Below are 12,354 nucleotides of genomic sequence, written 5' to 3'. Positions count from 1 at the left end.
TATATATATATATGTGTGTGTGTGTATTATGAATTAAGATAATCTAATGTTAACTGTGTGCATTTCACTTGAACCTTTTAACACCTTGCCGTGACCCAATGATTTTATCAATAATATTTAAAACAACAATGAAAGAAGAGACATGATTTTATTGTAGCAAGATGCTGGTTTACCACACATAAACAAGCGATCTCAGAGATAAATGATTTGAAGGTTTTATCCCTCTGCTCTGGTTTACATGAAAAGTTGAGTGTATTTGATAGAAAGCATTTATTGACGTAATGTCTGCTCACCACCAGGTACAGAGAAACTGAACATGGAGAGGCGGGGAATGTTAATCAGTAACCACAGGGGGGGCAGAATGGTTCAATTTGTCTGATAAGAGAAGCAAGGAATGGAACCAATAGCTTTGCAGTCTAGTTCCATACATGTGTAAACCAACGGATGAAGGAAAAATGCTTAGAAATTTAAGTTGTTATGATCTTTGAGTAACTGAATGTTAACTAGAAGGATAGATCCAGAATTGTTTTCTTGTCCTATTTTGTCTTTTGACAGAAAATAATAAAAATGCTAAAAGCTTCTAATTACATTTATTTATTTATTTATTTATTTATTTATTTATTTATTTATTTATTTATTTATTTATTTATTTATTTATTTATTTATTTATTTATTTATTTATTTAATGAGAGGGTTGTATTGCAATTAAGAACCACGGGATGGCGACAATGCACGTTGTAAAATGACCAGGAAGAAGACGGGGGGAACCTTTGTTCTGCAGTAGGGCAGGACAGTTTATTGTGGCGGACCAGCATGGCCGCGCTGTGGAGGAGATCCTTGTGTCTCTGTTTCCTCAGGTTGGTCGTGTTTACATTTAGATATTGTGACACAATCATTGGTTTATTTAATACGTGGAATTTGCTTTGATTTATTTTTTATTTTTTTGTTTCTTTATGGAAATATGAGCGAATAAACAGCAGTTGTTTGATTGCCGCAATTCTCATATTTGTTTTGAGATTGTCAGTAGGGCAGCGCCAGACAACAAGGAAGTTAAATCAGTGTTTCTCCCTCGCTGTTTTCTGGTTTATTTATCTGTATATAACTTCATTTTTTTCTGTTCAGAAATTCCTTTCGATACCTGTCCAGGATAAAACCTGCTGTCCGGAAATCCCCCAGATGGACAAGTGTCCTTGCTTCTCTCGCCGTCAGCGGAAGTCTGTGTGCTGTACCTTTTAAACAGGCGAGTCTGACAGCCGAAAATGTGCATATTTGGACGTTTCAGCTGCTGTAAACTCATTGAACCCCCTGCTGCAGGTTGAAAACCTCTCTCATGACTCTCTGGTGAGACGAGCAGCCTCTCTGGTGACAGACAGTTCAAGCACTTTTCTCTCTCAGGCCACTCTGGCTCTGACGGATGCTCTTACAGAGTATGCAAAGGTATGGCTTCGTGTTGTGACTACCATTTCTCTTAACTGTTAGAACTGATTGATACTTTACATGTGCTGCTGAAGCTCTTAATGGACCATAACCAAAAGTTTAACTGAAGGTATGTGGTCTTTTCCCCCTCCTTTCTACACACTTCTGCTTTGTTGCAGCAACAAAATGAGTACACCTACATAGTTATTTACACTTTTYGACCTTCAAACGACAAAACGACTCAATTATAATTTTTATTCGAGTTAATTGCAGGGTTTCTGATTAATTAGTTGCAATTAAGCCCATTTTAATCTGCAACTTTATCAACAAAATAAGCAACTATGTCAATTCAAGATGCGTCTTTGCTGATAAATTATTGAATAAATAGGCATATTAGCTTAAGAACAAAACTATGTATTATTTTCACAGAATTATTTTTAGGTTATTCAACCAACAGATTGGTGTAAAGTGCTATTCTACAAATTCAGCTTTCCAGTGCTTTAAGATCGTTTGATCATTCACAGAACGTCTTTAGAAATGTGCACTGTAGACGCTGGCACTAGCACTGGGGACGTCGCTGCTGCTGCTCCATGTTTAGCATTGAGATGCTATTTTAGGCTTGAATCTCTTCGCTGATAGGCTAACTGAAGCTTAGCACAACTTGAAAACAATAAACTTTTCCAGCGTCCCATCAGATCTTTTTTTAGAAGCAAACATGAACACCCAGTCGGCCAAGAATAGCGGCTTCGTTGTCCGTCGCTGTTGTTTGCAGAGTTTGCTTGTTCGCCACATGTGCAATTTTTAATATGTTCAAATCTATGTAATTAGATTATTTAAATTAACATGTTGAATTTTTGGCACTGCAAAAAAGGGGGGGCAAATGACAGATAAAATTGCCAAAAAAAAAAAAAGGTGCATATGGACATAAATAAAATCACAAAGCTTTGATTTATTATATTTTCTAATTAAACCAAATAACTCATTTATGTTATCTACACTAGTAATACTTCTCATCTCATCATTCTCTTGAGAGTGCAATCTTCACCAACTAACAACTTACAAGGTCTCTAAATAAATCCCTTCATGTTTCCCAAAATCCTCCAGGTTTTAAATATGTCTCTATAAATGTGTCTTTGCTTTTGAGTGTAAACGGTGAAAATTGTCCCCCTTGCCTCCGCACAGGCTGTGCACACACTCATCGCCCTGCAAAGGCAATATTTAGCTTCCCTGGGGAAACTGAGTCCAGCAGAAGAAGATACGGTCTGGCAGGTGATCATTAGCCAGCGTGCAGAGGTCAGTTTCTGTGTCTTTTTTCATGGTTTTTGGTCCATTCCAACTAAAAACCTTAAATCAAAGCAGGCGGCTGTAAATTTCTTCTTGCATTTTTTTGTGGCAGGTTACCCACAGACAAGACGAACAGAAGCGCTTCGAGCTGACCTGGGTCACCGCCATCAGGCTGTGCGAGGCAGCGGCCGAGGCTGCGTACATATCAGGTGTGTGATTCGAAGTGTTCTTCGCCCGTTCCGTTTCATCTCCCATCTCTCCAGACAGCGGACGGATCGTTTGCCGTCACTCTGTGGGTCCTTTGGGCGAAAACACAAAAGGAGAAGACAGACGAGTTGGGCCTGGCTAACGACCCGCTTTTCACGTCTGTACTCGATGCGATTTGACGTATGTTTGAGCGTTTTGTACTTGTGTGTATGCGTGCGTGTGTGTGTTTTTCTCAGGAGCTGAGAACGCGTCCATCACGGTTAGGACAAACATTCAGCTGGCACAGTCCCAGGTGGAGGAGGCCCAGAAAATCTCAGTGGATGCAGAAAAGAAGCTGGCAGAGACTAAAGTCATGGAGGTCGAGAGGATGACGCAACACGCCGCTACCCTCGAGGGGAGTAACGACGAAGAGGAGACACCCGAGGCCTACCTGAGAGAGGACTGAAACGTACAGTCACCAGATCATTTTACCAAATCTGTACCGACTTCTGCTTCTTTTTTTTCCTGTTGCGTGAGATGACGAAAGTTAATTTCTGTTTGTTTGTACCAAAATTAAAAGAAAGCATGAAAATATTGTTTTCTTTTTAGAATTCAAACTACATAAGAATTTCATGCACTACAGAAGCAGAGTCTTACCAATCATTTTGGTTTCATTTCTTGTGAAAATATCTTGAGTACACTTGAAATAAGACAAAACTAATTTGCAAGATATTGGAGCTTGTTTTAAATCAATATTTCCTTAATATCAATGAAAAAAGAAATAGTCTCATTTACAGAGTATTCCATTTACAATAAGATTCTGTTTTTGCAGCGCAACCCAAAGAGTTGTGTTAAACGTTTGGTCTTTTGATGTGATTGATTTGATAACTGATCAGGTTGCGAACTGCATTAATGAAGTCTGGTTTATTAGAGTGACTTACCAACAGGTTTCTGTGTTAATATTTAGTCTGAGTTATTTTAATAAACATAAGATGCAACTAAAGTTATGCTTTGCCTTTTGCTTAAACAGATTCTTCAAAGATGAATTTAGTTTATTTCTTGGACTTAAGGCCTTTCTATCTTTCTAGCAACTATTTACTTTTCTAACAAACATTGTCAGATTTAGACTAGTGGTGTAACTATAGAGGACATCTTTCCTCTCAAAGCACATAGTGCTGTTTTATAACTCTTTCTAGTACCTATGTTACCTTCAGTTGTTAAAATGAGATACAGTTCTGGAAAAACTGAAGAGCCCACTGCACTGAAAACCACCTGGTTATTCCACCAAATATCGATTTCTGAGCTCTAACTGAGTTCAAACAGTTTTGTTTTTAAGTGAATATGAACTTTGGAGACATGTCAGTAGTTCTTAGAATAAAACAATGTTCATTTTACTCAAACACGTACCTATAAAAAGTTAAATCAGAGAAACTGATCATTTTAAGTGTCCTCTTAATTTTTTCCCAGCGCTGTTTATCAAACACGTCTTAAAAGAAATTTCACTGCTTTCTGACGCCTTGAAATTGAGTATCTGTCTCTTTGATAAGCACCTGCTCTTTCCTACACACCTCATTATAACAATGCTTCTCCTTTTGCCATTTGCAGCCGTTGTAAGGAACCTTCCCATGGTTTTATGACATACATCAGAAGGCTCCAGCCAGCAGGATGATGCAGCTGCTTAACGCTGTCGCATCGAAGCGAACCAAAATCTATAAAGAATGTTTCTGAGATCTTGTTGAATCAAAGCCATAAAGAATTTGTATTAAATGTTAGGATGATTTTTATTCATCCGTGTCACTCTGTTGCTAATGGATGGGAGTTGGAACGCTTTTTACATTTGGGATAACTTTTTTTAAATTTATTTTTTATTGAAAACAAATGACATCTATGAGATATGTTATTGGCAGAGACACAAGCCCCCCTCTGGTTATTTTGGGTGAATACCCAGTTCAGTCATGGTTGGATCACACCTCTGGTTGTGCAACAGCCTCCATGTCAGGCTTCATCTTTTTACATTCACTCCTGTGAGTAAGAAACCACAACTAGTGCAGTTGAATCCAAACATTTGGCCACTGTTTATAGATAATGTCCCCAAAACTGAATCAAACAGGACAGTTTTATCTAGAGGACAATTTCTAAAAAATATATATTATCATTATTATCTTAATCACTTAGTTTTTTAAAATCAGAAACCATTTACATCTTTTTTGGCACCCAGCATGCTTAGTGCTAAACACCACACCCTTTGGCAAGAACTGCAGCTTGTAAGTATTTTTGTTGGAGCTGAGAGTTTTTCAGCTCTTGCTTCAGAAGGTTTTTGTAAATTGTTTTGCCACAAAAGTTGTTGGTTTCAGTGAAATAAGCTGCTGCGTATCCAGGTGCTTCTTTTTGTCTTTAATGCTGTTTAGGTTGATAAGAGCTCCGCTGCAGTCAATCGCTGCAGTTTATGGTTGGGTGTTGAGTCATTTGTTGGAGTTCTCTGTCGGATTTTAGGTCTCAGGATTTCTCCAAGTTTCAAATTATCAGTTGAATAAGGTTGACGGTTGAAATCTCTTTTAGTCAAATGTGTTTTTCTGTCTTATCAACCTAACCCATGTTCTTTCTGATTTTTGTTTTGGTTCTTTCAAAAGATAAACGTGAAAATACTTTTCTAAACTCTACTGATATGTTCTCTTCATTTGTGCTAAGTACTAAAAGCAATGAAATGACAATTATGAATAAACCAAAATCTGCGTCAGCTAATAGTTCCAAGTAATGTCACAGAACTGGGATCTGCTCTAAAAAGATTGTTAAAATCTTAAACTTGTTTCTATTCATTTGTGTAAATACGCAAGTAGGTTTATTTGCTCAGCGTTCACATGATGAAATATTTTTGACTAATCCCGCAGAAGTGCACACATCACTGTATTCCTTTAAAGACATTTTTAAAAACACGGCTCACCTGTGTGTCATTCCTGCCTTTCTGTTTCACTCAGCAATGTCGCCTTTGCCGTAAATTACCCGTGTCCTGACCGTCTCTGTAGCTTTTAGGTCCTTTTTCCCTGTCGTCACTTCATCTGCAGGGTTCCATCTTTCCACACAATGACACAAGACACGCAGCAGGAAACATGAAGGCCTTCATATGGACATCGTGAGCAACTGGATGTGTTTTTGTTGGTCTTTGTTTTAATAGCAGTTGCTTGACAACCGCATGAGAATGGTTCCTTTGCAGAAACTGGCATTTTCTGCAAATGACGGCAGCCTTTTGGCTTAGAAAATCACTTAAATACAATATACGTGATGTTTCCTCTATGTAGAGAGGTCAAAGAGTGGAAAAAATGTGTTTGAAATGGAGGTTTTATTTTATATGCTTTTAAATTATGCCATTTCCAGACAACATTTAAAACATCAAACTTTAAAATAAATACTAAAGTAGTTGATTAAAGCATCCAAGCATCTTTAATGCACTGATATTTTGTCTCACATGACTGTAAAGAAGATGAGAAATGATAGATGGTAGTGGCAGTATCATGCTGTGGGGATGATGCTCTTTCACATACGCTGTGAATCCAACCTGAAGGGATTCATGGCGGCTCTTATGCAAAATCAACTTTTTTGAAATTCATACCATGTTGCAAATTATTCAGTCATCAAAAACATAACTGGACTGTTGCTTTGACTCATTCAAGCATGTTGAAAACTAATGGGATTTATTTCTAAACGCTGAAAGTCAAGGCTAACTGCTAAGCAAAACAAATATACAGAACCATTCCATAGATTAGAATATTTTTGGAAAGCTAATTTATTTTAGGGACTTTATTGCTAAGTAAAACTTGTTATTTAGATTAATGATGATTAATGTATGAAAGCCTTTATTTCTGTTGATTATTTTCCACTTATAGGTGAATTACATCAGATCTGTTGTTGACTGGTTTCATTTGGTTTCTCTGATCATTTCTCTAACTTTAAACTCCTAAGTTTCAACGTTTAGTTTAAATTGACCACAGAGATAAACCACAACCCTCTGTAACGTTTGGCATAACCCGGCAACCTAAATAAAGGCCAAGTCCTATGTGTACTTCTTTTTTTATTTATTTATTTTATTTTATTTTTTTAGAAAGTCACATAAAGACGGTTTTATTTGGAAAACCAGGATCAGGTGGTTCTTGTAACAAAAACCATAGAAACCACCGGTTTAGATCAAAGCCGTAAGGACGGCCCAGCCCAAATCCTAATGAGAATCTGAGAGAAAATCTCCTCAGACATTTTGAAAAACATGAATTTGATATAATCTCTTACTTTAGATATACAAAATTCTTAAAATACATTCATTTATATGGAATAAGTTGAAGAACTACGAACTCACTGTTCTTGTTGCTCCTTCTCTTTAACTTAGTATTTTCTCCAGCAGATGGCGCTCTAAATTCATTCTTACGTTTTCATCTGCGTATTCTTCAATAGTTAACTGCAGCATCAAATTATGTAACGTTTATATCTTTATTTTTTTTTTCTAACTAGCCCTAATGCATCTGAGTTCTTGGTGTTTATGGGTACAGTGTGAGCTCCAGATCAGTAAAAATCAAACACTGATACGAGTGTTTGTTGTGCCATCTGGTACAAATGCAAACACTTCTGGGCGACGTGTTTGGCTCTAATCGTACAACTTCATGCTAAAAACTTCCTGTCACAAAACACTTGCGTCACCTTCAGTGCATCCTGGAAAAAAAATTAACTGATGACATTTAAAAATTAGATATATTTTAAAACATCTGCCACACTTACAATAAGCAACAGTTTGTTTTTTTTTTTGTTTTTGTTTGTCAACACTGTGGATGTGCTCTGTAACAGGTATACCGTCTTAATTTACTTCACACACACTCTCTAAAGGTCAGTGTGTGCTGCGGTGGGTCATCTCAGTGCAAGCTCATTATGGGGACATTATGGGGAAGGAGCTTCTGAGCTGCAAAACAGGAGTGTGTAGCGTCAGCAGTTAGGTGACCTCTCTGTGCCGTAGACGGCTGTGCTTTGGCAGGGGATGGGACCGTAAGTGTGGCTACATGAGAGGTGTGTGTGTATGCGTGTGTGCGTGCGTGCGTGTGCGTGTGTGGTGGGAGTGGGGGGACTGGAGGGTTGAGGTGTATGATGACTGGCTCACCAGTGTGAGTCGTGAGGAATGCTGTTGTTTAACAAAGGCTGTTTTCACAGGCCGTGAAAGCCAAACGCCCCAGACGGTCCGCGTTGTGTGTGGATGTGCAACCGCTGGTCACAGGGGAGTCGGTGCCTCGCCATGAAGGAGCGAGCTCTTCTTTTTTTTTTTTTCCTTTTCTTATTTGCAGCACAAAACCCTCCAGTGAGGCAACCACAATTACAAAGGTTATGCATCATAAATGCTCCAAGTCTATTTCCTGCCACAGAGGCTGAAACATTTACAAATCATTATGCAGTTATGCAAGTGGCAAAAAATAGGGCTTTTAGGTCATTAAGTGTTTGGTGACAGCAAAAAAAAAAAAAAAGAAGAAAGAAAAGGGGTGTAAATGCTCAGCTCATGCCAGTGGCGCCACCAGAAAATAATTTTGGTACGGTGGCCACGCCAGGCCAGTAAAACATTTCAGACCGTATGATGTAAAATCGGCTTATTTCAGCTTTATATCATGTTATGATGTTATTCACTCATCAAAAACTTACCTGAGTGTTGCCTTGATTCTTTCATGTTTGTTTGCGTAATCGTTGGATCTCCATGGCAACCATTCACCTGGGCAAAACATCTGGGTGGACCTAACTCCACCTTGGAGACAAAGCTCATTTTCAGAGCTGTAGCTTCCAAGTTTCCACCTCAGATAGGAGCTCTCCCCTTTAAACCCTGACTCTGCTCCTTCAGACTAGCCAGCAGCAATTAGCAAACACCTGGTAGAACTGTGGATTTGGCTCATTTTTCAGTGCAGTGCTGTAAAAGCTTTGATAAAGGGTTAGTAGAGGAGCCATGTTGTAATGACTTCCTGAAGGTGGAGTTTCAGAAAGAGCAGGGTTTTTTTTAAGCGACAGATGGAGGCATTAGATTACAAAGTCGAATTTAAGTCATTCAATTTAGAGCATTTTTTAACAACTGAAGGTAACATATTTACTCAATGTACAATAAAATGGAAACATGTGCCTGTAAAACACATAATCCTGCCTCTTTAATTGTATTAATTAATTTATTTATTGTGTATTTTTGTGTGTCCCAGAAAGCGGTATATAAATGCAATTCAATTCAATTCAATTCAATTCAATACATTTCAGAAAATGTTATTTATCTCCAGAGGTGTAATTAAAGGAGGTAGGTAGAGCATACATAAAAATAAATTCAAGATAAAATACATAAATATAAAGAAAGTGCAATATTCATTAGCAAGATTCGAATGGAACATGAGGAAAGTAAGTCCTTTTGGCAACTAATATATGCGTGTGTCTATGTACGTGTAAGTGTAATGTATTATTACTATTATTAAGTTTTACATTTATGTCTTGATTAAAGAAGACGACTCTGTATGCCTTTCTATGACCTGAACATGGTTCTCTGGTGGGGTTGTCATTTTTGAAGAGGGGGCCATGGCCCCCCTGGGGCCTCCCATTGGGAGTGCCCCTGGCTCAGGCAGACACCAATTCTCCCTGCTGCACAATCCAATGTGAAGTGGCTCATGGGGAAAAGATTGATTATCAAAAGGGCAGCATTCTCACCTGGGGAGACTTGTAGCTCTTTGAGGATATAAATAAGTCACCGGAGGGAATAAAAGCAGGGCAACATATCATAGGTCACGCTTTTATTACACTAAGAAGAGGTTCCAATGTCTCCTGATGGGGAGTCACGGTGTAAGACGAAGTTAAAAAAAAAGTAAAACAAAACAAAACCAAACAAACGGTGTCTGGATGCGAGGGAGCCACACTGAGACGAGCATTTCTGCTTATCTTCACTGAATAAATATGATGTCCGCCTCCAACTGCTGAGGTTAGCAAGTTTAACACTTCAGGCCTCAGCGCACGATAATAACACTGCTGCACACAGCTCGGGATTCCTGAATGAGTAAAAGCTGTAATTATCTCAGGGAAAAAGGAACAATGTGAGAATGCTTTATTACTGCTTTGTTTCAGGACGGCAGCCCAAACGAGACGAAGCCATCGGGAGAAAACGTTTTACCGACGCTGTTGCTTTGTCCTTCACAAGATTCTCTCCGGAGCTTTACAGGAACTATTTTTCTACTCGCACTTCCTTATTTCTTTTCCTTATTTGTTTATAATAAAACACCGGTTACATATTCCATTCTAAACGACGGTATAAAAGTAAACTCGTGAATTTTCATAACCACATCTCCTTTAACAGAAGAGCCTCATGTTTACCTTCTCTACAGGACGCACATCAGCGAACCGTTTATGACCTCCAGTGGCTTCGCAGAAGTGTGAAACTTTTCACATTCTTTCCTAGTTACAAGCAGAAACGTCTGTGTGTTTTATTGGGGTTTTATGTGACAGACCAACACAAAGGAGCGCATAGCTGCTGAGTGGAAGGAGCGGGCTACCTGGTTTTGACATTTTGGAGTGCGGCATGTATTTGTATTTTCCCTCCTTTGGTCCGACCTCCTAAAGAGGCCTTGCTGTAACGAACCATCATTTGTCTCAGATATGTTGGGACACTGAGAGAACTAAAGTATGCACACCGGGGTATTTTTAGATGGTTCTGCACACCAAATTAGTGAGACTGAATACAAGTGCACCACACTTTCTAGATTTGTATTTGTAAAACTTTTAAACAGGCATCATTTCCCCCCCCCCCTCACTTTTTTTGTGTTGATTTGCAGTAAAATACATCAAAGTTTAGGTGTTTAAGTTGACAAAGGGGTGTGTCTGCATAAAAAAGGTACTGTGTGTCTTACTATGTAATCTGTAAACATGCCTGACACCGTGGATGGAGACACTGCAGAGGAATCAGTAGCGTGGGGTTGACACGACTCCTCAGGGATCTGTCAAAACCAGAAGAAGATTCAGTGTCTTCTTGTGCAACTCAATGCAACACTTCTTTTTTTTTTTTTCCAGTTGTTGCTGCAAGAGCAATAATCATCAGTAAAAAGTAAATGGTAATTTGAACAATGAGAGGTTTTACAACAGTTTTTACTTAATTTTAACTTGTGGCTTGCATCTGAGAATGCATCTGAAAAACTAGATTTTCTGCATCTTGTACTGGAAATCTTACCGCCTCTTATTTATGTCACTGGATATTGATTTATTAATGAAGACCATACTGTCAGTAAATTAGAACTTTTATTTACTTGCTTACCAAGCAGAAAACCTCTTTTTTTTAGAATAAAGTCAGTGCACATCTTTGAGGGAGTTTTAATCCTTATTGTATCACTGGGAGGACGTTTGATTTGTCTGATATTTGATATTTGATTTGAGATGGTACAGTTCTCACGAGCTGTGATATTTATTATTTGTAATTTTAGATATAAATTAGTCATAAATTCACAAAAGACTGACATGACCTAACAGAACCCCCATTAGAGTAGACAAAGCTATTTTTCGTCATGTTTCTCTTTGCTAATCGGTACAAATGTTATATTTTGGATGTTACATTTCACCAGCTGGTGAAAGTAAATGGATTTATATAGCACACCACTTAGAATTTATTTAAAGGAAAGGTATTGTGTTTTTTTTTTTGCTTATGCTTTATAGCAAAATCAAGAAACTATGTTGCTTTCAGTTGTTATAAAAATGCTGTATATATCAAAAAACAATATAAAACATGTTTAACTTTGTGTCATATTTGACACCTTGAAATTGGTCTCTGTCTCTTTAAGAACCTCCTACCCTTTCTGACACTCCGCCTTTAGAAAGTCATCACAACAACATTGATTTCTTTACAACTGTTGTTGGAAGCATTGTTCAGCAGCAGACATGTAGTTCTGCCAGGTGTTTGCTATGATGCTGCCTAGTCTGGTGTATATGTGTGGAGGACGCACAGGTGGAGCTTTGAGTAAATAGGCGGGGTTAAGGCATCCCCGAGATGCAAGGATTTCTCAGAAATGCATAAATGACACAAAGCAACACTCCAGGATCTGTTTTTGATGAGGGAATGACATCATAGCATGATATAAAGAAAAAAAAACCCTGTTGATTTTGCATGTACCCCGACCATCCTTAAAATTGATGTAAACTAAAACATTTACAGCTTGCTAGTATTTTTAAGTCATAGTTATTATTTCAAAAAAATAAAGACGTTAGTTAATGAAAAACAGAGTTTTGACCAACTTTCACTTTATATTTTTTCATTAAAAATATGCCAATAAATAAAGATCAAGACTTTAATCTAAATAATGCTAAATTTTGAAATCTTTTACATTTTTAATGTAAAATATTTTAAAAATTTGTAATATTGCGATAATAATAATAATAATAATAACAATAATAATAATAATAATAATAGTTATTATTATTATTAATAATAATAACTATTATTAA

General features: G+C 37.7%; 1 protein-coding gene across 1 annotated transcript; it reads left to right on the top strand.

Moving 5' to 3' along the window:
• Window positions 1-749: 749 nt before the first annotated feature.
• On the top strand, window positions 750-3,889 carry diabloa (diablo, IAP-binding mitochondrial protein a). The gene is made up of 6 exons (XM_008424882.2): window positions 750-857; window positions 1,123-1,240; window positions 1,315-1,437; window positions 2,599-2,709; window positions 2,813-2,909; window positions 3,144-3,889. The coding sequence occupies exons 1-6, from the start codon at window positions 814-816 to the stop codon at window positions 3,350-3,352; spliced, it is 702 nt and encodes a 233-aa protein (XP_008423104.1). The 5' UTR covers window positions 750-813; the 3' UTR covers window positions 3,353-3,889.
• The last annotated feature ends 8,465 nt before the right edge of the window (window positions 3,890-12,354 follow it).

The sequence above is a fragment of the Poecilia reticulata genome, linkage group LG13 (assembly GCF_000633615.1).
Source record: "Poecilia reticulata strain Guanapo linkage group LG13, Guppy_female_1.0+MT, whole genome shotgun sequence".
In the NCBI taxonomy this organism is placed as follows: domain Eukaryota; kingdom Metazoa; phylum Chordata; class Actinopteri; order Cyprinodontiformes; family Poeciliidae; genus Poecilia; species Poecilia reticulata.
Note: the sequence above shows the minus strand (reverse complement) of the source record. Positions and strands in the feature narration are given on the sequence as shown.

Excerpts from the sequence above, each read along its gene's own strand:
- diabloa (XM_008424882.2), top strand. The coding sequence starts at position 814 with ATGGCCGCGCTGTGGAGGAGATCCTTGTGTCTCTGTTTCCTCAG. Across the intron at positions 1,438-2,598 it reads CTCTTACAGAGTATGCAAAG|GCTGTGCACACACTCATCGC; the intron begins GTATGGCTTCGT and ends GCCTCCGCACAG. Across the intron at positions 2,710-2,812 it reads TCATTAGCCAGCGTGCAGAG|GTTACCCACAGACAAGACGA; the intron begins GTCAGTTTCTGT and ends TTTTTGTGGCAG.